The 27,755-nt window shown below is 39.0% G+C and overlaps 2 protein-coding genes across 2 annotated transcripts; one reads left to right on the plus strand and one right to left on the minus strand.

Moving 5' to 3' along the window:
- Positions 1-445: 445 nt before the first annotated feature.
- LOC103469342 (piggyBac transposable element-derived protein 4-like) lies at positions 446-4,576 on the minus strand. The gene is made up of 2 exons (XM_008416950.2): positions 2,785-4,576; positions 446-2,461 (listed from the first exon to the last, which is right to left on the minus strand). Exons 1-2 carry the CDS (start codon positions 2,949-2,951, stop codon positions 730-732), a joined length of 1,899 nt encoding a protein of 632 aa, XP_008415172.1. The 5' UTR covers positions 2,952-4,576; the 3' UTR covers positions 446-729.
- Positions 4,577-4,957: 381 nt separating this feature from the next.
- Positions 4,958-27,728, plus strand: plcd3a (phospholipase C, delta 3a). Its single transcript, XM_008416949.2, has 15 exons — positions 4,958-5,203; positions 14,043-14,207; positions 18,936-19,164; positions 20,665-20,794; positions 22,007-22,232; positions 22,588-22,789; positions 22,864-23,008; positions 24,031-24,183; positions 24,307-24,459; positions 24,540-24,690; positions 24,816-24,932; positions 25,045-25,223; positions 25,325-25,460; positions 26,474-26,623; positions 26,709-27,728. The coding sequence occupies exons 1-15, from the start codon at positions 5,110-5,112 to the stop codon at positions 26,849-26,851; spliced, it is 2,373 nt and encodes a 790-aa protein (XP_008415171.1). The 5' UTR covers positions 4,958-5,109; the 3' UTR covers positions 26,852-27,728.
- The last annotated feature ends 27 nt before the right edge of the window (positions 27,729-27,755 follow it).

A 27,755-nucleotide genomic window follows, 5' to 3' on the forward strand; every position in this document is an offset into this window, starting at 1 on the left:
TTATCTTTAGAATACCACATAATGTTTGCTTATTGTATATTAAATCATGTTCACTTCCTAGTTCCACATTTTTTGTGTTTAATAATCTTTTTTCAATACATCTTTAATTATGTCCTATCATTATAAAGTTTTGGCAGAGTTTATTTTTACATCTTTGAATGCTGTGGAGCTATTTTTTTAGCATTTCAATATTCAGTATATCAATGCAATACTTATATCCTTATTTTTCAAAATGTGTATGTTATTAATCCATAACAAGTAAACAAAATGCCAAAAAAAAATCACAAAACACTACATTCGTTTTATGATTTTTAACATATTTAGTATATCAATGCAATATACTAAATATGTTAAAAAATGTCCTAATTTTATCCCTCAAAATTACCAATACAAAAATATTGTGTGAAACACTTTTGTAAACTTAATTTTTTAGTTGAAACAAATTCTATAATGTGTAGCAAAAAATAATAGAAATGTTTTCATTTTTATTTTATTTCAAACAAGTTTTAAAAAAACAATAGAACAAACAATCAGTATGACAGAGAAAAACATGTGCATAGATAACCAAGAACAAAGTAATTTCTCGTTTTTATAGTAGTAGTGTCTCCGGTACTTTGTATGTTGGCCCCAGTTTGAATAAATCACATATACACACAAAGAAACGTTTTTACATCAGCACAGTCCGTGTTCTACATATGACATTGTGCCATTCATCATCTTACAAGGACATTATTTTTTACCACGACCACCGGAGCTGTGGTAGACCTTGTGGCAGTTCCTGTCCACAATGACGCACAGAGGAAGTTTGCATGCCTCACACATGAAGGGAGTAGATCTTTTACAAATCCTGCACCTTCTGCGCCCCTCAGTTGTTTTCTTCGACCCAGTTGCCCCCTCGACGATTGCAACAGGCAAATGGTCATAGCTCGTCTTCTGGACTGTTGGTGAGACTCCACAGAGCTCAGTTGTCAGCTGCTCAAAAAATTGCTGGTGTGTCAATGCCCGCTCCTTCAGTCTACCACACATCTCTTTGTGAAGTAGATAGCTGTTTGTAACAGCAATATCTATGAAATGGTGCAGGACCGTCATGTACCACTTTCTGCTCTTTCGCCGTGAAGAGTAGGAGCCAATCAGCTGGTCTGACAAGTCCACTCCCCCCATGTAGCGGTTGTAGTCTAAGACGGCTGGCGGCACTGGAAACTCGAGCTCTTGAAGTTTTCCTCCAGCCTTTTCCATTTTTTTGATGGTGTCTCCTGAAAAGGCAGTGTGTAGGGTAGAACACAAATTCACCTCCCTTATGTTCATCCATTTGACAAAAAGGAGAGGGCCCTCTCTGATCCATCTAATAGACCCTCGTGGCGATTTTTTTGTCAGGGCATTCTCGGTTGTTTTCGGGATACCGATTCTCGTGCTTCTGAATGTCCCGCATGCTCCAAAGCCGAGCTCGTAAAGGTGACTGAACAGCGCTGGGCTGGTGTAAAAGTTGTCACCGTAAATCTGGTACCCAGATCCGAGGTAGGCTTTTTTGATGAGAGACATGACGGCATCAAAGGACATCCCCTTTCCAGAAGGCTCAGAGGCCTTCCCAGTGTAAATCTGGAAGTCAATGGTGTAGCCTGTGTTGTCAGACAGCACAAAAAGTTTTATCCCCCACTTTGTCGGCTTGCGTTTCATATATTGCTTCAGGCGAATTTTTGCTTTTGTGGCTACCATGCGTTCATCAACAGAGAGGTGTTGCTGGGGTTGGTACACAGCTTTGCAGGCGACCTGCACACTGTTGTACAGGGGCCGCAGTCTGTGAAGACAGTCATATTCAGGGGTGCCTTTCTTGCTGTCATTGACAGCATCAGCCACAGGGTCACTCATGTGAATGTTGGCAGTGATGTTTATGAACCGATCTCTGGGCATTACTTTGGGGGGGTACAAAACCTGAAATATTGTGGTGGTTTTCCAGAAATCTTTGAGTTGTGGCCGTTTCAGAATCCCCATGTACAGTGTGAGCCCAATATACTGATACATTTCCCCTTCTTTGATGTCAGTCCATTTACATTTTTTCCCGGCAGCCAAATGTCTTGCTGCATTTTTGTTGGTGTTTACACACAGAATTTTGATGGTAGTCTGGTCGAAGTACATTTTGAATAGCTCTGATGGAGATGGATTACTTTTGCTATATGAAAGTGGTGGCTGCACACCTGGCTTTCTTTTTGGGAAGAAATGGAGTGGAGGACGTGGCATATGGTCAGGCTCCTTTTCCGTTTTCCATCTGCCGTTATAACTTGAGTGCGTCTCTGACCTGGAGCGCTTTTTTTTACTTAACTTAAACCGACTCTTCCGACTTCTTTTTCTCCCTTTTCCTCCCGCCACGACAGAACGTACAATAGCATCTTTATCGTCCTTTTGCTCTACATCATCCTTCTCCTCTTTCACCTTGACCTTCTTCTCCTCCACATAATCACCTTCACTGCACACACAGAAGTTACAGATGAGTTAGATTTTTTTTTCAGTCTGAAATTAATAACATAAAAAAAAAAATCACACGTTTCCTGTGTTTTTCTCTCACTCACAAAAATAATTTTATATAGGGCCAAGTAGGGCCACAGCCCAAATGGGCCCCACATGGGTTTGTCCATTTAGGGCCCAGGTGGGCTGTGGTCCTACATGGGCAAACCCTTGTGGGGCCACCATGGAACTCGCGGACAAACCCATATGGTACCCATATATCAGCCCTCCTTTCCTCCACATGAGGTCCGCCTAGGCATGCTGGCAGGGTATATATGTACTTACTCCTCATGGAGTGGATCGATGCCTTCAAGAAAATCCGCTTCATCTCCACTGTCGGCAAAATCCGGATCAGAAGAATCCGTGGAAACTTCATTGTCATCATGATCTGCTGCGGTGAGCCCCAGAGCTTCGCAGAAAGAAGAAAGCTTCTTGTCCCTGCGTGGTTTCATAACTGTGTCTGCATTAAGTGTATGTGATGTTTGGTGGGTGTTGGTCGAGAGCGAGTTTGCTAAAAGTGAGCGAAAATAAAAAAAAATCCACGCCGCCGGAAATGAAGTCACTGATTGCTGTGTACGGAGACCCCCTAAATATCTTTTTTTTTTTTTTTTTCTTTTGCATTACCTCGCAAAACTTTTGCGTTCTCTCGCAGCATCCTTATTGCAATATTTTCTGGTCTATTTTGTCTACAAAAAGGCCAATTTAAAATTTAAATGTATGTACATTTAAAGAGCCTCCGTGTTCAACTCTTTGGTGCAAAAAACTGATTGAAAATCGATTTATTCTCAGCATGTTTGTGTCTGTTTGAGTAAAGTTGGGATGGAACTGCGCATAAAAATTAAACCATTCAGACTACCAACACAAAGAGACACAATCAAAACTGTCAGATGACTTATTACCCCGCGATAATAACTCAGATATAGTCCAAATAGTTTGGATGTATCTTTTATTTATTTCCTTCTTACGGAAAGTTTACCAAGTTTATATCATAGGTTTGTGGTGCATTTCCATTCTAAAGAAAATATATAAAACTTCAGATATTTCCCAACGACTTTCATGAAAAAACTTCACAAAAGCCTTATATCAAAGCAGAAAGTACAATGGACACCGTAAGAAAGGCTTACAGCATTAAATTATGCCTCATTAACCAATCAGTACATCGTGGCGAGAGAACGCAAAGCCTATTGCGACGTAACGCAAAAGAAAAATAAAATCCCTCGTGTTCCTTAGGGGGCTCCGTAGGATCCAATCCAGGAAGTGCTGTAAACAATCTACCTGATCCATATGTACCTGATCTATAGGGATTTACCCCGCGCCTGGGTTTCTCTGACGTGTTTGCGTTCGCCTTTTTACTATAAACCCGTGAAAGCAAACAGCGTTAAGTAAGTGTAACTCTTAAGGTTTAATGCAAAAAAACAATTATTGCTCTACTTTATGTGGTTTGAAAATAGGTATCAAATAGGAGCAAAAATGTAAAGAAATAAGAGCTGCATTCTGTAGATTAAGACCCAAATGCAATTTATCTGCACATATTTGACAGTTGAAATATAAATGTAATAGACAAGCACAGCACTGTGAAGAAGTGTTTACCTTCCTACAGATTAGGGAGAACAGCTTTTTTTTGGTCAAACTTAAACATTTCATATCATAAAACAAAATGAACTACTGGATAAATATAATCCGAGTAAATACAAAAGCAGTTTTCAAATAATTATTTCATTAGTTAAGGAAAGAAAGCACCAACCTAGACCTCCTTGGGTAAAAATAATAATAAAAAAAACCCATTGGTACAAACTTTTTTTTTTTTTATCACAGCTTTGCACATTTATTGAGTATTACTTAAATGCTTAAATAAATAAAATGCATAAGTGTATGTGTGCAGTCTGTAATGGAAAGTAAATATTAGGTATTTACTTTATTTGATCATGTTCTGTGTTTCAGCATATCAGCTTTCAACATTAAAGTCAGTGGGCGGGGCTAACGCTGCTCTACAGAAGGTGATTGGTCTGCAATTAAAGTCCATTTAAAGCTTCATGGTGGACTAGTAATTATAGCCTATATACTATTTTCATACGTACTGATATTGATTTGTATTTGTTAGACTTCTAAGTATTTAAATTGTAATATTCTTAATTGTATTTGTTGAACTTTCTAAAAAAAAAAAAAGGTATCCTTTATATAAATGACTGAAAAAATATTTTTGTTTTAGATTGAGGCACTTTTAGCTCCAGAGAAAGTTCCCTTTAGCTGCTTCCTGAAATTAGTCGAGCGTCCCTGCTCTCTTTTATCCGGGTTCCTGTTTGCTGGTGCAACATAAAGAGAAGCAGGAGGAGGAGGAGGAGGAGAGGGCGCCCGAACCGAGCTGTGCGCCTACGCTCGGTTTGGGAATTTGGGAAGGCGTGGAGATCGCCGTCTGGGGGAGGGACTTTTTCACATGTGGAAAGGGGAATAAATGTCTCTCTCAGCTGTCTCCTCCAGAGCTCGGGGACTGTCTGGGACTGCCTTAAGACACCTGCGTCCTCAAACCTTAAAGTTAAGTGCGCGCGTAAAATACCCGGGTAGCCAAAAGCTAAAGTCGCGTAAACTTTACTGTTTCGTTAAGTTTTATTAATGTCAGGCAGCGGCAGCAAGTCAGCGACCACCGGTCCTAAGGATCAGAAGAGGACCGCTGCTGAGAGGACCAGGGACCCCATTAGGAGGCTCGGTAAGAACAATTGAAATCTCAGTGTTGTCATAAAGCCGTGTGCGTGAGACGAAACGGAAGCGCGCCTCGGCTGGCACTGCCTTAACGTAAACATTGTGTTGACTACCCGAAACTGATTTTGCGCATCGACTGAAACAGAATCTCTTCTACTAACATATGACGTTTTATTTAACATAAAACCCGTGTTTACCTCCTGACCTCTGGTTTAAATATCAATCATCTGGATCTGCGCCTTTTTTCCCCCGCTTGTATTCACATGAATTCACCTGCAGTCCTACAGCTACGTGGTTGTTCTGCTTTGAGGAAAACAGCGCAGCAGCTTCTCTGTGTCAGAGTTTGCTGCTGATCACCAGATAATCTCTGGTCACTGACGCATCTAATATATCTGCTTGCGGTGAAGGATGTGAATCAGACTTTTCTACATTCTCATCACAGTCCCTCTTGCTAACAGCTACACCTTATCCCGAAATAGATTCCTGCTGAGCAGCCGAACGGTGACTGGAAAGGTGGACCAGACTTTAGGCTCACTGTACGTTTTGACCTAATTATCCTGGCTGAACTATACCCTGAAGTTCCTGGGATTCATTAGCAACTTGGAATATCAGTTAAATGTAAATTTATTTTACAATTCAAAATGTAAAGCTAATATATTCTTTTATATTCTCATTACACATGTATTCCAGTTCCTTATTTTTGTTCATTTTTTATGAATGTGTAAATTCTGTTTCTTGGAAATTGAACATTACCTAAGATAAATGAACATGGATATTTTTTAAATTGAGAAATCTTATGGCCTACACAATGGGAACACTCCAGACTTGACATTTTGTCCAGCAGACTGTTGATGAAACTGGCCACAAGGAGGGTGAGTCACACAAAGGTTGTTGAAGAAGTTGGCTGTTCATGGAGTGCTATTTCAAAGCATATGAATGGAAAGTGTAGTGGAAGGAAGAAATGGGACACACAGCAAAACCCTTTTAAGAGTTTGAGAAAGATTTATAAGCCATGAACTTTTGGTTACAAATGTGCACAAAACTTTACCTTCATTCCCCTAATGTTGAGAAAAAACATTATTTTCTAATTGCACTGTTTCCATTAAGTAAGAAACACAATTAAAATAAGTTTGTTCACATTATGAGTCATTAAAAACATGCAGTGTCAACCACTTCCCGTCGACATCTTTGTGGTTTCCACCATTAGTAACATCTGGTTGCTGATCATGTGACTCGGTAAATTACCCTTCAAAAATATAAATCCTCAGAATGGAAATTACCAAGCTCATTTGAATATATCATAATTGATTAGTTGCTTGTTCCAAAAGACTTTGTTCTCATAAGTCCAGCGTTATCTTAGAAATTGTCATGAAACAGCCTCTGAGAGCCAGGAGGCAGGTTTTAGCGCTGTCAATCACCCTCCGTGTGCTGCTGCTCACCTCTCCTGCCTCTCATTTATGCTAATTCTAGTAAGCCTGGCCACAAATGATGGTGGACAAACAGTTTTCCTGTAAGGGTAAGTTGTTTCTCTGCCATTAGCACGTTCAGCAGCGCTAAGACCCTCCTCCTGGCTCTGATTGGTTGGTTTTGGTCGGGAGCTGTGCATTTCTTCAGAGGGCTTATGGAGAAGGAGGCGGAGGAGATCAAACTTTTCACAGATTATCTATCTCATATTATAATGTCAGAACAAAGTGACAGTTTTAACAAATATATAAAAAAAAATTTTTTTTATATAAAAGTTTCAGCTTTGAAGCCATTTACTGTATATTACAATAGCGACAGGAATAAACCCGGATGAGTTGTTTTTCAGTTGCAGATCTAAATGAATGTATTAGCAGTATTTTAAATTTCTTTGATCCAGCAAAATTTCTGCTGCACCAAAGATTTGTTAAATCCAGCAATCAAAGCTTCTGACTTGAGACTCTGACTCTTCCCCGACACTCGCTGAAGCACGACTGATGTCTCAGCCGTGTAACTGTATCCCTCCGCTGAAAAATCTAATATGCAACTGCCAACGCTATATTTGAATCTCCTGCTAATATAATTTCTACTGAAGGAGGTGAGATCACCCGCCTCCCGCCCACCAGACTCCTTCCCAGCCACCACATGTCCCTCTAAATCAGTCCAGTGGCCTTCAGTCCACCACTCCTGTTTTTTTTTTTTTTAATCCCTATTCTCATCAGAACTAATGTCACCTAAAAAGCTTTGTCATCCTCCGATGAGCTGAGGTCAAAGGTCTTCTGGAAGTGTCACAAGACTGCTCCAACTTTCCTCTGGAATGCAGGAAAAAACAAAGTCTTGCTAAGTATTTTTGATCTGGTTTCTAGTGCAAGTACACTTGAAATAAGACAAAGCTAGTGTATTGTCAGCAAGAAATAGGAGCTTGTTTTAAATAAACAATTCCTTAATATTGATGAAAACGTAGCAGTTGCACTTGCAGATTATTTTACTTATAACTAGTACATTTTCATCAATATTAAGGAGTTATTTATTTTAAACAAGCTCCTATACCTTGCTGAAAAGTTTCTTTTAAGTTACTTTTGTTTTACTTCAACTGTATTAAGATATTTGCTCTATGCTAGGTCAAAAGTGCTAAGTAAGATTTTGTGCTTTTGCAGATCTAATAGTTCAGAATGATCACATGCGGACCAATATATATCTATATATTGGAAATCTGGGGATTTTCAAGTGGAAAACAATGTGTCTGGACCTTAAACTTGGGTCCAAATGTAACCCAACTTTGATTTGTGAATAGTTAAACGTTGAGGTATGCTTGTTATAAACAAACAAATGATAACAGGGTTTTTGGGTTTTATATCTCTTCATACATACGTACATATTTTTGACAATCGAAACATTAAGTAGAACTTGACTTCAATACAGAAAGAACATTTCAGTCAGTCAAGCTTGATGACAGTAGAAATGTTCTGTTTTGTGGAATATAATCTTGATTTCCACAAGAGTTTTTTTACTATATCTTAGTGGAAGTCATTCTAAATGAGTCACTTATTAATTTGTAGATAAATTATCAAATCCAAGCTGCACAGCTCCAGATGCTGCAATGCTTCACAATTCTTCTGATAAAACTTTTCTTTTTTTTTTTTTTGTTGAAGCTCATAAATATAATTGTGAGTCACAAAGTAGAGTTTATAAATGTGGCACCACTACAGCTTTCTGATTGTTGACACGTGTGCTCAACTACGGAAGACGACAGGGCCACAGAAAAAAAAAAACAGAATTCTGCCTTTAATTTCAGAATTAACATCAAAATTATGAGAAAAAGACAGAATTTTGACTTTTTTTCTCAGAATTCAAAGATTAAAGTCAGAATTTTGACTTTTTTTTCCTCCGAATTCTAAGATCAAAGTCAGAATTTTGACTTTTTTTCCTCAGAATTCTAAGATCAAAGTCAGAATTTTGACTTTTTTTCTCAGAATTCTAAGATCAAAGTCAGAATTTTGACTTTTTTTCTCAGAATTCTAAGATTGAAGTCAGAAATTTGTTTTTCCGTAACCCTAATCCTCTTTCAGAGCTCAACACCAACTGCTGCAGATTTTTGTAAATCCTTTCATATTTTTTAAAAATGTCTCGGTATCACATCTGTAAACAGCATGTTGGATTATTTTCTATAAATCTTGCCGGAAAGCAGTGCTAATGCTTTCATAATATTTTAGAGCGCTTCATGACAGAAACCACAGACTTAATCGACACAAGAATGCTGTAAATTTCTCCACGCCAAGTCCAACTTTTTGTTACTGATTTATTAGTTGCTTGTGCGCTATAATCCATTTCTGAACGTATTTTACTTATTTACAAGCACATAGACAAGCTCTGATTTCTTGACGCAAACAAAGCGGAACGATTAACTCAAAATTGCTCGTTTTCATCCAACTCTGCAGGGATTTCTTGATCAGTTGTCCAGCAAACATCGGCTGCTTTCGTCTGATCCTTATAAGATAAAACTGAGAAACCTTTAATTGGGACAGCAGCTGCTTCAGAACCCCCTAAACCGTTTGTGCCATATGTAGTGCAGAATCTGTGCTAGCTGGCTCTCGTGACAGTTGTTATGTTGAGAGAAACATGAACCCTTTTTCACAAGGAGCTGCTGGGAAGCAATCTTGGGAGAGAACTTTTGCAGATGTCATCTCACCAGTTAATATACAGTTTGTTTTGTTTTTAAAGACTTCTGAATCACCAGAGAGTCTTACGACTTTTTTAAACGGGGTTTAAAAAAAGGGTTTAGTTTTTCAGAATCAGAACCATGATGTTAGTTACAGTTAAAAATATATAAAGATTCCCGTTAATTGCGGCCGTGTATTTTTTGGCAGGTCACTATGAGTTAGAAACGCTGCATAACGTCTAAAAAAGCCTACATTCAACACACCTCCACAAGTATCATCACCGCTGGTAAAAGGTCTTAAAAGAAATGGTTGTTATGGAGACGTGGCGACTCCAAGATGCCACATATTGCTGCAGTTTTCCTTCAGTTACACTTTATTTATAAACATCCCTCATCATTTCTCTCTCTGTATGAAGTCAGATGAACTTGGATTGTTTTGATTTTTTCTTTTTTTTTTGTAGCTGTTGCTCTCTGACTGTCGATGCGGATTTGATGTTGTGTTTCAGCCATTTCCTGACTTTTAAAGATCAGAGCGGATCTGTTAATAGAAACTCAGCTGTTGTCGGGTTGAGACCTGACATGCAGTTAGACTCGTACTGAAGAAGAATGAATGCTGAAACTGAAACAAAAGGTGTTGCGACACTATGCAAACAGGTTATTCCACCTGTTTTTATTTGTCTGTACACTATATTACGTCGTTGGCAGAAGAAGTTTGAAATGACTGTGTAATAATTTGATGCTGTTTTGTCAGCTTGGTGTGGTCGCTGGCCGGATTGTGGGAATGCATCACATGGCAGTAACAGCTTGAAAAAACAGGCTTGTTATGGATGGAGCTCTGGTAGGGGGGTTTCTTTGTCTCCGCGCTCGATGGGGTGAGGGAGGGGACGCTCTGTGTGCTTTAGCTTGCAGGGCCCCAACCCTGTTATCCTCCTGGCACTGACAGCGTGAAGGCTGGGATTTAAAAGCAGAGGAGAAAGGAGCCGTGCAGCTTGTGAGTGTGGAAGCCTAGAAGGAACAAAACCCAGAAGAAAAATTTGTGTGGAAGTTGTTTGGACTGAGAAAGTTCTGTCTCTGGTCAACCCTGGAAAATCACTGAGGCATGGATCCATTAAAGAGACAAATCACATTTTTTTAAAGCAGGGTTCTGTGAAGAGGTTATGTGTAGTGAGCATCTTACCTTTGAGTAACCAAGACTAAAGCATGGCCTTCTCAATTATTTATGATTAACAATTATGATAACAGGGTTTGGGCCATTAACAAAACATACAAATATAGTAAAAAAAAAAATAAATCTGTTTTGTAATTTTACACACATTGCATAGTCAAGAAATAAAGTGAGCTAAAATATTCTGACATCCTGGTCCACAAACTGACCTTTTCAGGCTTCATAATCAGGGTTCAGTGAGAAATTGGTGGAAGGTTAATGACTTCAGGAAAATGAATAACATTTGAGTTGCTCCCAAATTTAATTTAATTTAATTAAAAATTCCTTTAAGACTCATTAATGCGGTAAAAGTCTCGGAATGTCCTGTAGAATCCATAAAACCATCCCCACAACTATCTACACATCTCACTTATAAAGGCCAACATTATAACGAGGCCAAAGTACAGGACAAGATGGGCCTGCAGGAACTAATTCAGCTCAAAAATACTTTATTTATCCCAAAGGAAAGTTAAACGGCATAATTCATCCAAGTAGAAGGAGATGATTAAGATGTGAGCAGAAAGGATTTCTGGTAGCAGTCAGTTTTGCAACAAATGTGAAGAGGCCTCTGACTGAAGACTTGCTGTATGACCGTCTCTTGACAGCAACAAGTCCTGCCAATCCACCTCATTTGCTTTTGCTGCAAAACCAAATATTAGCTACAGCTCAGTTCAGATGAAAAGAAAAAAACATTTTCTGGAGTATCTTTATAATTAAAAAATATCTGATACTCTGCTATAATGTATTTTAACCTGATCTATGAACACATTTGTGCAAAATATCCTTCTGTTAGCAACAAAATGTGGTAGTTTGCTGAGAAAAAGAAGAGTTATGGCATGATAATGCTAACCAGCTTGGATGTTACTGTAACCAAGTTTGGATTTGATGGGCAAAAATAAATATAAACTTTTCTTTTAAGTTTTTTCGGAAAATACCTTATGTGGAAGCAACTAGCTAATAAAACTCCAAACTGAAAAGCGGCAACAACTGCCATCAAGATTTTGTGATGGCTGGAAGTAAATCTTTTCCAGCTTTGTGGGAATTTGTCCACACGTCTCTGCAGAAGGTCAAACCACTGCCTCTCAAATTGATTTAACTCTGCCATTGACATGGTCGCTATAGAAGTGAACATTTTATAAGTATTGGAGATATCATCGTTATGTTTATTTTAATTTTACTTATTTATTTTGTTTTCAGCGGTGGTTCTCAGTATGTGTGGGACTTTCCCGATTGGGTTGTATTCAGAGCTTCATGTTCAGTAAATAGAGCGCACCTGTTGTGTGTAATTTAATCTCAGCTTTTCTGTGAATGCCTCAAAGGTTTGTTAGAGAAAATTAGAGACCAAAAAAAAACACACACAGCGGACAGGTCGAGGACGAAGAATTGATTTTATTTATAAAACAGTTCACAACGTCAAAGTGCTACATAAGTGAATAAAAGCAATCTGGAGGCATAACAGATAAAATCTCACCTGTAAAAAGGTAATAAAAGCACAGAGGATCTAAAGGTTAACATGTCTCTTAAAAAGCAAGGTTTTTATTCCCCTTTCCAGGGACTTTGGGCTGTTTGTAAAAGGAGGATGTTCCATAGGCGTGGAGCAGCAGAGCAGAAAACACAGACCCCCAGGATGCAGGTCAGAGTCCTTGGGGGGTGGAGACCCTGGATGTTTGAACAGGGGATTGAATGTGCTGCGGCGTGGGGCGCGCTCTGACAAACACGGATAAGACACAGAGTTTAAAGAAAAGCCGGGTTCTTAGTGATGTCCACAAGTAGTCATGTGAGGCATCAAATCTGTTGCAGTTGTAATGTTGCAGCTCTGTTAAACATTTGAAGATGGTTTATCTTGAAAATGAAAGTCCACCTGCTGCCTTGAAAATGCCATTAAAGTCCACAAGAAAATAGTTTTGTTTTTAAGTCAGAAATGAAAGTTCATGAACAAGTTTGTAGGCATTGTTTGAGTTTTAACTTATTGGTGCAATTTAAAGCAAATAATTATTTCACAATGAGCAAGAAAAAACTGGCCTCACCTAGTTAAAATTACTTCTTATTTTACTTTAGAATAATTTAACTTCTTGTTTCAAATTGCATGAATTACATTTCTGATCTGATAATGAATTTTATTAAACATGACAATAACTTCTGCTCATGGTGTGAACAGGCCAAGCTGCATTAAAATAAACATTTGCCTTAAAGTCAGATCAATCTAATGCACTTTCATCTCAGGATACAAAAACAAGCCGCTAAGCATTCTGGGAAATGGTTCCAACTCCTGTCTTTTTCCTGTTTCTTTAGCACATGTTGGTGAAAAATGTATATTTCAGGTATTTTGAACTGTTGTTTTGGAAACTGTGAGTTAGTGAATGGGCTGCACAGTGGTGCAGTTGGTAGAGCTGTTGCCTTGCAGCAAGAAGGTTCTGGGTTCGATTCCCAGCCCCAGTCTTTCTGCATAGAGTTTGCAAATCCTCCCTGTGCATGGTGGGCTTTCTCTGGGTACTCCAGTTTCCTCCCACAGTCCAAAAACATGACTTTTTGGACTTCAAATTGCCCCTAGGTGTAAGTGTGTGTGTGTGTGTGCATGGTTGTGTGTCTCTGTGTTGCCCTGCGACAGACTGGCGACCTGTTCAGGGTGACCCCGCCTCTCGCCCGGAACGTTAGCCGGAGATGGGCACCAGCAACCCTCCCGACCCCACTAAGGGAAAAGGGTGTTAGAAAATGAATGGATGGAGTTAGTGAATGATAAACGAAATCAGAATTTGTTCTTTTCATCTCATCTGGCTCTTGCTGTTGTCATACAAACAGGTGCTTTATGGAGCTCACAGCTCTGCAATAATGCACAGTAATTAGCTGGAGTTTCCTGGTTTTGTATTAAACAGGCTTTGCACCTGAATGTCTGAAATGTTAAATATTTACATTCTTTGCCTTCGTCTAATTAAAGACACAGCTCATCTAGAAAGCTGCAGAAGGTTTGAAAAAGCGCATTGAAGCAATTCACTGTCAAAAATTGTCAATAAAAAACTAAAGCTTGTACATTGGAGTTTGTATTCAACTTTAAATCCACTGCATTGACATAGACACTGAAACTTGTGTGTATCTTTGAACCTTTGGAATGAGGCTTGGGAAACATTTGTATAAATTCTTGTTTTGACCTCAGTCTGACTTTTGGAAACTTTGGACCGGACTTGTTACTAAGTTTTAATAGATTTACACATTATCAGTAGAAAAGTGTATCAAAATAAGGGAAATGTTTCATGGAAGTTTACTTTCATGAAGCATGACGTTCACCTTTCAGACTCGTTCCCCAGTAAACACTGATCTACAGGCTCCACACAGTTTGTGTATAAAACACGAGCTGAGGTTTGCAGTGTAAGCAGGAAAGTGGTGATTACAGTTTTATGCTGAAGTATCTGTTGAATCAGAGTAAATAGAGCAAATGTTCTGCTCATAACCTTACAGAAATTATTTATTTTTACCAAAAAAAAAGACATGTTTGAATACTATTTGTCATTTTTCTACTGTCTGCAGGGATTTTGGACAATGAGGACATCCGTGTGATGATGCAGGGCTGCAGCATGGTAAAGGTTCGCTCTCTGAGGTGGCAGAAGAACCGCAGCCTGCAGCTGCTGGAGGACGGACTCACCGTGTGGTGTGAGACCAAAAGCTCCCGCAAAGGCAAATCCCAGCAGACATGTGAGTCTCACCGGAAGCGATAATCAAGTTAGAAATTGGATAGATGACCTAACAGGAAGTGGAGGAAAATGGACTCTTAAGATTTAGCATGTCCAGGAACAAATATAGTCCCTGGGAATGAGAAGAAAGGAAACTGACACATTATCAAAACCACTATGAGTAGCTGCGTTTTTATTACGAATGTGCGCAAATCTTTGTCTATATTCTGCTAATGTCAAAAAATATACAAGTGACAAGTCGATAAAGGTAGTGACGGACGTAAACAGTTAGATGAGATCTGAGATAACCTTTATTCGAAATTTGCGTGTTTGCATTAAGGAAATTTATTTTCATAATTTCAATTTGTGTAATTTTATAGTTAATGGAAATACAGCTGCTGCCTCATGCAGCACTCTTCAAACATCAACTTGCAAGACTTCAGTAAAATCAAAACAGGTGATTTACACTAGTGCCTTTTTCCAGCAAGGAAGCAAAGGGTTAAATAATTCATGAATGAGGCGAAAGATTTTCAACACAGCAGAAACTGAAAGACAACTGGGAATCTGTGCAGAAACTTCATCTGTCAGTCAAATCTGTCTTTTCAGCTCACAAACTCAAGAGGTTAGACTTGATTCACAACCAGTTTTAGTGCGTTCTTAGTATTCTCCTTACTAGAACATGAATTCATAGACAAATGTAATTGCTTAGTCATTTTCTTTTTGAAGAAATTTGGTAATTAAGCTGATAGAGTGAGTTGTGTTGTGACGTGCGGAGAGTTTGACCTGGAATTAAATTTAGGATTGCAGAGTAGTGACACGTTAAAACTTGTGCAGGTGAATCACAGCTTTTCTCTGAATAAACTGAAGTCACGATTCTCTGAACTCCCTCTACAGCAGGCGCACCAATTTATTTGCTTTATTTAAAAAACAAACATCGACTGTCGATCTGTAAAAGGAAAATATCACCTGAACAGAAACTGAGTGCGTTAAAATATGTTGTAGTGCTGAGACTGTGAAGAATTTTTATGTTTATTTATTGTTTATTTGATGGGGACACTCACAGGAAACACAGATAATCTGGAGTACCTAGAGGGCCGTTAACAATTATTTTAAAGGAAAATTTAAGATTATTTTCACAATAAAATGATCAAAAAGAGAATGAAAGAAATTAAAAACATATAAGACAAGTGAAACATACAAACTCGAAGCATACAAAAAAGGAAATGTTAGAAAAACATTCAAATTTCTTATTGTTTTTCCATATGTCACTTTTCTAATTTCTGAAAACCTGGTAATGCTTGGTAAATACATTTGTTTTCACATTGTTTTATATAGAAATCACATGCTTTTTCTTTGGTTTGCCACATCACATGTTGTTTTTCAACCTCCTGACTGAATATAAAAATTGACATATTTAATTTCTTTTCTACTTAAATGCTATTTTCTCTTATTTTCACAAGTACCACAAACTTTACAATAAAGCATCTACATAATTTAATCTTCATGCTTGTCCAACTGTAGTAAATTTGGACATAATGCTGATCTATTTCAGTCCAGATGCATTGACTTATAATCATTTACTTGTCACCATTGCATCACATGAGGAAAATATGAATGGAGCGCTTTATATGACTTTATAAATCTGAATTGTTTGCTAATGTCTGACCTGGTTAATGAGTAAAACATGTTTCCTAAAGGCCTGAACAACAAATGTATGTATACATTTGTTGTTCAGTTTGTGTAATGTGTGAGCATTACACAAACTGAACTTATATCAAACATTTTTTTTTTACATTTGATCCACCCAAAGTACCACATTTTCCATTTCATGAAGATTTACTGCTCAGTTCCCTGCTGACGTAAATGGAAACAATGTCTCAAACATTTTTTTTTTTATTGCCCGACCTTTGTGTCTTTTGCTGCTGCTGCTGCGTTTATGTGGATGCTGAACCTCTGAGAGGCCTGCAGGGCGGAGAAGAAGTGGGCAGACTCAGGTTGAACTCGTGGTGAAGGCCTTCTTGATTGTGTTGCAGCTAAAAATAGAAGCATTCAGATTGCCACACTCCCTCCAGCGATGACAACAACGCTACATGAGACCCGACTAACCACTTCAGCTGATTAACGCTGATAATGACTCCCTATGGCGACTCCTGGAGATCAAATCTGGCTTTGCTTTGCTTCTGGATTGTTTTTTGTACTTTTCATTTTTGACTGATACCTGCAGGTATGGACTGTTGTGTCTAACGATCCAGCTTCCAGGCCACTTCCTGAATGTTCTCCTGCTGGTCTCCAAACACAAAAACATGCAGGTCACTTCTGCCACGTATCTGGGATAACCACAAGAAAAAAATGTGGAGGAATTTCGACGAAGTGGAGAGAGAGAGAGGCTTTTATGGCTTTTAGTGAGAGAATGAGGCGATTGTGAGCGCAGACTCTGCTTGTTGCACAACAGACTGTGGGCTTCTTGGTGCAGAAACACAGCAGCCTCTGAACTGAATGACATGCTTGTGTTTAACTGAGCAAAACTCGGTTGTGTGAACTGGTGTGTCTCTGCCAGTTTAACCCCCCACCCCCTCTACTCGTCTGTGCAGCGAAGCTCCAATTGCTTTCATTTTTCATTTCTCAGTAGGATACAGACCTAGACTTTGACTAGGCCGTTCTAAAACACAAAACCATTCAAAGCAGTTCTGGCTCTAATTTTTGGTAGAGTTGGAACTAGCAATTATTTTTGTAACTGATTATTCTGACAATTAATCGATTAATCAAATCAAATAATCGCCATATTTCGCAGATTTTTTATTTAACCACTTAAGCCTTTTTTTAATACAATATTAGGCATGCTTTAAAAGATGCAAATAAGCTAATTAATTATGTTTTAAAAAAATAAAACAAATATTTTATTGCCTGAAATTGAAAAGCTCGGCTCTTTCTGCTTGACTTAACAACATTGCAGCGAAGGACTAATCTCTTGATTATTTTTTGGATTAATTAATTAATAATTGGATATCAAAAGGTGTTCAAAATGAGATTGTTGGGCAGAATTTGAGCCAGTGGCAGTTTTCAAATATTTAGAGCATATTTCCACATATTTACCCTAGAGGCAAAATGTATTTTTTATAGTTTAGGTTTAATTAGTATTGAGTATTAACGATTATTTAATTAGTTGACTATTAGTTCAATAACTGATTCATTACAACTTATCCGATTAATTGTATCAACTCTAACGTTTAGTGTTGTTTAGTTTAGTTTGTAATTATTATCAAGTTGTAATCGTAGTTTGGGATATTCTCCGAACAAAGCCATACGTTTTTTAGCTGACTCTCATAGGAGCTCTTTACTTATACATTAAAATTAAAACATACACAAAAAGACATTTAGTCAACAGTGAATGTGAGGAAATCGTTTTATGCCTTCAGTTCAAAAAGTTTTACACACTATTAATATGTGTGTTTGCTGCTCTGCTGTATTAAAATTTACTTTTTGCGTTCAGAGGTCTACAGCTTTTGGGGAGCTGCCTTCTAGAAGTAGCTGAATTATTAAGCTTTAAAATGACATTTGCAGATTAGGATCAGTGTTTGAAGAGTCCACCAGGTACTAATTTACCTACTTTTTATAATGCAAAGGCTGTAAACATCCATAAGTGTGTTGTCGGATTGCTAGAGGCTCTTAAAGGTCTCAAAGACGACCGACTAATCAACCGGCCCCTTCCTCTCCTCGCTGAAATCTCATTAAGAGCTTGTGGACTCTTCTTAAACGTGAGATTTACACCTCTTAGAAAATCCCCTGCTGCTTCAGCAAAAGTTAATTGTGATCAAGAAACTAATAGAGTCCAGCGATGAAAGGCTTTGTGGCGGTAATAAGTTTTGCTGGACGTTATATCGTCCCAGAAGTTACTGTGATAAACGATAGTATTGTTGTTTTGAGACCATTTTCAAGTAATATACTGGTAATGGCGAAATAATGCAAGAACACTTTCAGTTTAAATGAACATTTAACACTGGATCTGGAAGACATTTTACATATCCAAGATAAGCAAAACGGAAACGATGAATAAAATGAATCATGAAGTCTGTCCTTCAAAAAAAAAAAGGATAATTGAGAAAAAGGAACAAAAATGAAGACTTTCATTACCCAGTTTTTGGTTGAAAGAGAGAGAGAAAAGAGAAAAACTATAAATAATGAGAATAATTCATAGTTGATTAGATGATTTATTGTGACAAGCCTGGAGATAAAAGGCTCTGTTGTTCAGTTTTTTAATAAAAACCAGCCCAAATGGCTACCGAGGATTTTAACAAGATGCCCAGTTGGCTGAACAGCTGCACAGTGGTTTCAGTGTTCTCAATTTGTTACATTTAAAGCACAAAAACTACAAACTAAAGGCTTAGACCAGAGGGTGCTTACTTATACTTATCTACCAACCCTGCTTTTTATCTACTACCTAGTTTATTTACTTTGGATCAACATTATTAGCTTTCTCTTCTTTTGCTCTTTCCTTTGGTTTGTTATTTTGTTTGTATTTCCTTTTAATTCCTGTAAAGGACTTTGTATTGCCTTGTTGCTGAAAATGTGGGATATAAATAAAATTACCTTTACCTTTAACTTAGCATTTGACTTAGATTTCACAACATGCACCTTTACAATCTGTTTGCTTTACTGGGATTTACAACCCGACCTTTAGCTGCTCCATGTGTGCTGTTGCAATCCTCTGCTTGAGAACGAGCCAAAAACTCTGCCTCTGCTTCCCCTCCAGTTGCAGTGATGGAGGTGGACTGTGTGCGCGAAGGCTGCCAGTCGGACGCCCTGCGGCGGCTGTCCGAGACGGTGCAGGAGGACCAGTGCTTCACGGTGATCTTCAAGGGATCCAGAAAGAGCCTGGACCTGAAGTGCCCCACCGCTGAGGAGGCCCAGCGCTGGGTGCGAGGCCTCCGCTTCCTGAAGGACCGCGTCGCCAGCATGACGCAGAAGGAAAAGCTGGACCAATATCCTGCCAGAATACATGTGCAAAAGTAAACCCATTGTAACCAAAGCGATGTTGCTATGGCAACTAGCTGCGGTGTCACATGCACTGAGGTGAGAAGTAATGATTATGTTTCAAAAGCCCCTTCTAAATATAGTCCAACTATTGATGTTAATTACAATCATCCAGGTTAGACTGAGTCTCAGTATCTGATGATATGATACTGCGGTTATTTAAAAAGCCTTTAAATAACCTTGTCTTTAATTTCAGTAACACAAACTCACTGAAATCCAATCTTTAACTGAGGGCAGTTATTTTGTGGAGAAAACAAAAACATTACTCCTCAAGACTGATTGTCCTGGAGCTTTTAAATACAAATATGCACCTGATTCAGTGCGTCATGATCTCAAAATGGCTGCCTCCTCAATTTCTGCTAAGCTAAAACTACACAAAATACAGTTCTGGAAAAAATGAAGAGACCATTGCACTGAACCCCATTGAAAACCTCCTGGTTATTCCACCTAATATTGATTTCTGAACTCTTCCTGAGTAAAAAACATTAGTATTGTTGTTTATAAATGAATATGAACTTGTTTTCTTTGCATTATTTGCATCTTTTTTGTTGTTTTGAAAATTTCTAAATTTCTGTGAATGAAATGTTTGCTTGGAATTTCAGAAAGATGTTATCAGTAGTTCATAGAATAAAAGAACAATGTTCATTTCACTCAAACATAAACCTATAAAATCAGAGGAACTGATCATCTTAAGTGGTCTTTTAAGTTTTTCCAGAGCTGTACTTTGATATATCTATATATATTTTGCATCAAAGATAAAAACACCTTTGTCTATCACTCTTCAAATTCACTAAATGAAAGCTGTGTTATTCACACCATACATTTTTACAGACAACAGGATTATATCTATAAAAGTACTAAAATTATGCTTCTATGGCTTTAGCGTAATAGAAACAAATTAGGATCCAAAATAACCTGCTTTGAGATTATTATTTTAAATTATATCTCCTGCTTATAGTCTTGGGGCTGCACAGTGGCGCAGTTGGTAGAGCTGTTGCCTTGCAGCAAGAAGGTTCTGGGTTCAATTCCCAGCCCCAGTCTTTCTGCATGGAGTTTGCATGTTCTCCCTGTGCATGTGTGGGTTTTCTCCAGTTTCCTCCCACAGTCCAAAAACATGACTGTCAGGTTAATTGGTCTGTCTAAATTGCCCCTAGGTGTGAGTGTGTATGTGCATGGTTGTCCTGTGTGTCTCTGTGTTGCCCTGCGACAGACTGGCGACCTGTCCAGGGTGACCCCGCCCCCCACCTGGAACGTCAGCTGGAGATGGGCACCAGCAACCCTCCCGACCCCACTGAGGGACAAGGGTGTCAAGAACATGGATGGCTTACAGTCTTATTTTACTATTAAAAACTTTTAGCTTAGTTTCTAAAGTTAGAATTTTGTTGTGCTTTTCAATGCCATACAGACTTTATGTTTCAACGTCTTTTGGTTCCCTTAACTCTCTACAATTGGATTCATGGTTACCTGAAGCATGCAGATGAAAACCAGGACGGTAAGATGACCTACGACGAGGTCAAACGGTTGCTGCAGATGATCAACATCGACCTGAACGAGCAACACACACGCTGTTTGTTCAAGGTGAGAGAGAGAGACATGATGTTTGTTTGGTCTCAAACTCTGAGAGTTCATCTGTCTGATTAGCATGTTTTCATTTTCCTATGATGACGTGAATTTAAGTCTGTGTTCAATTTCTAGTCAAGTCAAGTTTGTTTGTGCAGCAAATTTCAACAACAAGGCAGTTCAAAGTGCTTTTAACTATAAAAACTTAATGTGGTCTCCAATTACGGAGCAGCAATAAACATTACATTTTGTCAAACACCATTATCAAAGTCATCAACCAAATACACATTAAATATATTGATCCTTGTTCCAGTTAGTATGACTCAAAAGCAGCTGTAAGCAGGTGGATTTTAGTTGTGTTTTGGCTGTTTTGCAGTTTTATCGAAGTTTGTTCCAGATTTGTAGAGCATAAAACCTGAATGCTGCTTCTTCGTGTTTGGTTCTGGGGATGCAGAGTAAACTTAACCTACATGACCAGAGTGGTCTGGAGAGTTGATACAACACCAGCAGGTCTTTAGCGTATTTTGGGGCTGAGCCATCCAGTGATTTATAAACTCTCTCAAGTATTTTAAAGTACATTTTTTTGAGCTACAGGCAGCCAATGTAAGAACTTTAGAACTGGGGTGATGTGCTTTATTTTCCTGATTTTAATAAGCAGCATTCTGAATCTGATTGATTTTTTTTTTTTTAGGCAGACCTGTGAAGTAATCAATGTGACTAAAGGCAAACATATGACTGAGTTTCTCTACAGCTTGCTGGAAGTTTAGTCCTTTAATCCTGGAAATGTTCTTCAAATGATAGAAGGCTGACTTTGTAACTGTCTTTATGTGACTCTGAAAGTGCATGTCTGAGTCCATCACAACACCCAGATTTCGGACCTGATCACTGGTTTCTAGCAGTAATAGCATACTGGCTCTAGATCATTCCTCTTTAGGTCCAAAGATAATACCTTCAGGAAGTGAAGTTATTGCTGTTGCATAAGAAGAGTTTATTTTATGGTAGACCTTCATAGTAACCAGGCAGTGAGTCAGCTAAGCTCCCCTTTGCGAGTTTATCTGCTCTTTGAGTTGCTCTTTTTTTATTTAAGTGGAATTACCTCCTGCTGTGTCAGCGCTTTGTTGCAGCAATCTCTCGTTTTCATGCTCTCTTGTCACACAGCCTAGATTTTGAAACTCTTTCATAACAAAAACCATATTGTCCCTGGTGTATTTTCTTTGCTGTGTGCCCCAGCGCTGTGACAAATCCCGCGACGGCCGCCTGGATCACAACGAGATTGAAGAGTTCTGCAAGGAGCTCATGCGGCGACCCGAGCTGGAGAAAGTGTTCAGACACTACTCCAGCAACGGCTCTGTGCTCTCCATCGCGGAGCTGCGCGACTTCCTGGGAGACCAGCGAGAGGACGCCTCGCTGAATCACGCTCAAAATCTCATTCTCACCTACGAGTTCAACGACTTGGGTAGGCATCTAAAACCAGCTCAGTCCAGATCTTGATCATTTTGAAGTAAATGTTTAAATGATGTTTAAATCTATGGGCGTGTTGCGTCCTTACATAAATGACAACTTATTTTGTACATTTTTAATTAAGAAACTCAGTTCAATATTCCTCTGGACTGGACTTCATTCAGCTTTTATACATATTCTCATATCTTATTTTTGTGTGAGTCTATTTGCTGCTGTTGCACAGGAATTTCCGAATTGTGGGACTACAAAGGATATTTCTATTTTATTCTATTCATGTGCATATAGTTTAGCTATAACCCAAGAACACATTGCAACAATCATATAAACATGACGATCACCATTTACTGCAGCTCAGAAGAAGATGGTGATGACGCAGAACGGTTTCACCATGTACATGCTGTCTATGGAAAATGACGTGTTTAACCCCGACCACGCCCAGATCTACCAGGACATGACCCGCCCCCTGACCCACTACTTCATCTCCTCGTCCCACAACACCTACCTCACCAAGGACCAGGTCACCAGCGCCAGCAGCACCGAGCCTTACATCCGGTGTGTTGACATGAAATAAAACCTAACTGAGGAGTTTACACGCCGGTGTAACACGCCGTCTTTCTCTCCTTCAGGGCTCTGAATCAGGGATGCCGATGTGTGGAGCTGGACTGCTGGGATGGAGATAAAGGTGAGCCTGCCATTTACCACGGCCACACCTTTACCTCCAAGGTTCCCTTTAAGGAGGTCATTGAAGCCATCAACCAGTACGCCTTTAAGGTATGACTCAACGCCTATACCTGTTCTTCCTTACTGTTAGTAAACCTGTCTATGACAGGCCTATGACATTTACTGTAATCATCCATTTATTTCAATACAAAAATATACTTCCTGGATCCCAAAGGGAAAGTAAATGTTGTTGTGACTAGTATTACTAATCGTTTAATTATGATTAATCACAACTATTAAAGGGAACAAATTATTCAAAATTCACATTTTGCACCTTTTTATTCTTTTAGTTGGGTCTCCACTGCTTTTAAAAACAGCCATAAACCATAAACTTATTTATTTTTTGTTTCAAAAACGTCTAGAATGTAACTGCCTCTCGCCTAGCAACCCCAGTGAGGCCCAGCCGGTTACCTAGCAACCCCAGCAAAGCCCAGCAGGTCACCTAGCAACCCAAGCTGAGCTCCAAGGCATTTGGGCAGCTAGTTGAACAAGTGTTTTGTTACTTACCATCCAGAAACCAGCAGCTTATTTAGATTTAAAGTGACTAAAGGCCCTCAAATATTTTTTTCTGAAAGGAGCTCAAAATAGGCAGAACTTAGTAGACTAAAATCTTATCTAAGAATGATTTTGTTAAGAAAAAAAGTAATGAACATGTTTTTTATAACCCATAGACCAATCCTAACTTGTTCAAGCAAGTTTAATAGGTCACATTTAACTTTGTAAGCTTGAAATGAAATATGCACATATTCAAAAAGATATTTAAGGAAATGCTTTATTGTTTCAAACCTAACAGGTTTTCACATGACCGCTTAAAAGAAGTCATTTGGTTTAAAACGTTTTAAAACCAGCACATCTGTGCTCACACATATTTTCACTCTCTGCACTGTTGACCGCAGAACAAGACCGTGTAACATTGCCCCTCACAGTGAAGGGTTGCTAGGTGAAGGGTTGCTAGGTGAAGGGTTGCTAGGTGAAGTTTAGCACTTGTTAATCTAAGAAGTGTTACATTTCTTAGATTATTAACGTTGACAGCCCTATTTTAATGCCTAAATGTTTCTGTTTTGTCCCCGTAGGCGTCCCCGTATCCCCTGATCCTGTCCTTGGAGAACCACTGTTCAGTGGAGCAGCAGGCTGTCATGGCCAAACACCTTCGCACCATTCTGGGCAAGAAACTGCTCACCAAGCCTTTCAGTGACCTGCCGCTCAATGAGCTGCCTTCCCCTGAAGTACACACTCCCACACACACACACACTCCCCCCCCCCCACACACACAGCTGGGTTTTCACTTATAGTCTGCAGGCTGTCTGGTTTTCTAAAGAAATCATTTGTACTACTTGCTTTTCCTCCAGGAGCTCAGGGGGCGCATCCTTGTGAAGGGGAAGAGACACACTCCTCACCTTGGTCAGCTGGGAAAGAACGGGAGCTTCGCTAGCTTCTCCTCGAGCTGTGAGGACGATCAAGGAAGCATAAACAAGAACACACCCAAGAGTGACTCTGCAAAGGTCAGTTCGGATTGCTCCGACTTTTCACCATTAAAAGCAAATGTTTAACCTAATGGACCAGTTTACCTTTCCGTTTCCAGGTCTGTTCCAAGCTTAGCTCCGAGCTGTCGGAGCTGGTGGTCTACTGCAAGAGCGTCTCCTTCCGTGGGTTTGAAACTGCATCTAAGCTACAAGCAGATGAAATGTCGTCTTTTTCTGAAAACGAGGCGCTCAAGCTCATCAAAGACTCCGGTATAAGCAGGGGAAATGGCACAAAGCATTTCTGGTTTCAAGCATTTTGTGCAGCTTGGGCAGCTGAATGTGCAATCATCCTCTTGTGCTTCACTGTGTGCTGCTTTCTGTCTTTTCACGTTTAGGGAAGCTTTTTGTACGACACAACGTCAGGCAGCTGAGCCGGATCTACCCCTCGGGCCAGCGCCTCCAATCATCCAACTTTGATCCTCAGGAAATGTGGAACTGCGGCTGCCACATGGGTGGGTGATCGATACTAGAAGCAGGGGTGCTAATGAGATCAGCAGTTTTTGACTTTATGAAAATACTCTTTTGTTTTTGCTCATTGCTGATTGATTGTTTCGCGTCCGTCAGTGGCTCTAAACTTCCAGACGCCCGGGGAGCAGATGGACCTCAACCAGGGACGCTTCCTCCCCAACGGTCGCTGTGGATATATTCTGAAGCCCAGCTTTATGTGCAGCCCGACATCCAACTTTAACCCCGAGAACACGGGCGGAGGCCCCGGCCACACCCCCACCCAGCTGACCATAAAAGTGAGCCGTGGACGCTATTAAAGCCACTAAAAGCAGAACTTTTTCTTATTTTTCATTCATTCCCTGTCTAATTTTCTATATTGCTTTGTTTGTTTCCTTAGATCATATCTGCTCAACAACTACCCAAAATAAACACAGAGAAAGCCACGTCCATTGTGGACCCACAGGTGGTGGTAGAAATCCATGGAGTGGCCATAGATAGAGCGAAGAATAAAACGCCCCGCATTGACAACAACGGTAATAAGTACTCCAAATGTCCTGTTACTGGTATCAGGATTGATTGTTTATATAGCGCTTAACAACAACCAACTAAGACAACCAAAGCACTTCAATGCAAAAACACAAAATCTTACCAAATTTTTTTTTTTTTTATAGTTTCTTGTCAAATATATTAGTACACTTGAAATAAGACAAAACTAACGTATAAGTAACTTTTCAGAAAGATATAAGAGCTTGTTTTTAAGTCAGTAATTTATCTGCTGCATAAAATAAAATAAAAACACTCACAAATGTTTGTTTCATTTAGCATAAAAATACTTTGATCTCAATAATTTTCAAGACTTTTGAGAAAATATTCTGCAAACCGACAAAACAAAGAAACTATGTGGAAGGTTTGCATCCTGTCACATCTGGCAAACGCCATACAGGTTGTCAAACATGACGGTGGTAGTGTGATGCTGTGGGGCTGCTTTGCTACTTACAAACTAGAAATTCTGCTCTCCATCAGAAAACCTTCAAATAGAAAGTCTGGCCATCAGCTTTTGAAATAGGAAAACTTTTGGTTATGCGACAAGGTAATAAGCCGAAACACTATAAATGACAAAAACAAAATAAAGATTTTGCACTTGCCTAGTTAAAGTGCTATATGAAATCTAATTGGGACACATTTGTGGCTTAAAAAATATTTCACTGTAGTGACAATAAAACAATTCTGCAAAGAACATTGAATCAAAATGTATCCACAGTGGAGCAAGAGACTTCTGGACTTCTGGCAGATTTTACCGCCAACGGTGACGCAACATGATATAGCAGTTTCCTGCATAAAGACCTTATAAGAGTTTTTGCCTCAATTAATGAATCACAATTTGAAAACTGCTTTTGTATTGACTATGTCTGACCGTTTAAGTGTAATAAAGCAGCAAAAATGGAGAATACTTTGTCGTTGCACTTTAGGTGTTTTTCTTGTCCATTGGAATGGCTTGAAAGGTACACAGAAGGATGCATTTACAGCTCTCTTGCGCCCTCTATAGGTTTCAACCCAAGATGGGACTGCACTCTGAGCTTCCAGCTGCAGGTCCCTGAGCTGGCTCTAGTGCGATTTGTTGTGGAAGATCATGACCATGCAGCCAAAAATGACTTTGTGGGGCAGTTCACGTTGCCCTTCACGAGCCTCCGTACAGGTATTTGTCTTATCTCAGTAGTGTCACTTTTTTTTTTTTTGCTTTGTTTATTTTATAACATGTTTGAAACACTTTTTCCACTCAGGATATCGACATGTTCACCTACTGAAGGCAGACGGCTCCAGCTTGTCCCCAGCCTCACTCTTCATCCATGTAAAAGTGAGCAACCTAGGAGTTCCTGTCAAGAGTGTGGCGGAGCGTATGGCCATGGCGAAAGGAAAAAAGTGAAATGTGCCTGAACCAGATGAAAAGATACATTTTTAGATATGAAAAGCGCTTCAGAGGAAGAAGCATTTTAATCCAAGGGGACTGCTGCTGTTACTGCCAAGCCCCTCTTGTCAACAAGACCTCAAGTGGCCCATTTCTGCTCTTCTGCTGCAAAATACCGGAAAGAAAAGCTGAAGAGGCAAGACGGCTCTCAGATGCACTGTGAAAACAAGAAGAGTGAGGCTCATAAAACACCCTTAACAGGCCTTAATGTTTTAATGCCAACTCTTAGAGATGTCTGCATAGATGAGATTTGTTTTTACTGACTTTTGTAATGTAGGTTTGAGAAAAAGTTTTAGCATTTTTTTAATGTTCTATTTTCAAAGGATGAGATGAGATTAACAAAAACAGAGCACTTTATCATTGGATGCTATTTTGCTACAAAAAAGAAGGTAGCCATACAACTATGCATTATGTTTTTTTAACTGAAACACTGCTAATTAAGATGTACTAACCTTTGAAGTAATTGTATTTTTTCACGATGTCTTAGAGTTTGTGCTATCAATCTTACTTAAAAAAATTATTTTAGTATGTAGATAATATTTATTTGAACTTAATTTGTAGCTATGGTGTATTAGCCTGAGTGTCATTTCAAGCTTATTGAAAAAAGTGTTAACTAAACCAGTGTTGAATGTGCATGTAGAGTTAATATATTCACTTAAGTGATAAACTTGTTAATGAATTGATTTTTGCCTGTTTTTATTCTTATTTGAAGCTAGCAACAACAAATATTTGCACCTTGTAACAACAAGGTTTTTTGTATATTTTAACATGTATGATGAGTGAAGGCATATTGCAGTGTTTTAGGGATTTATTCTTTATAAAGCATTGATAACATCATTGTCTGAGACTTGTCTTATTAACT

Source organism: Poecilia reticulata, linkage group LG8 (assembly GCF_000633615.1).
Source record: "Poecilia reticulata strain Guanapo linkage group LG8, Guppy_female_1.0+MT, whole genome shotgun sequence".
Lineage (NCBI taxonomy): Eukaryota > Metazoa > Chordata > Actinopteri > Cyprinodontiformes > Poeciliidae > Poecilia > Poecilia reticulata.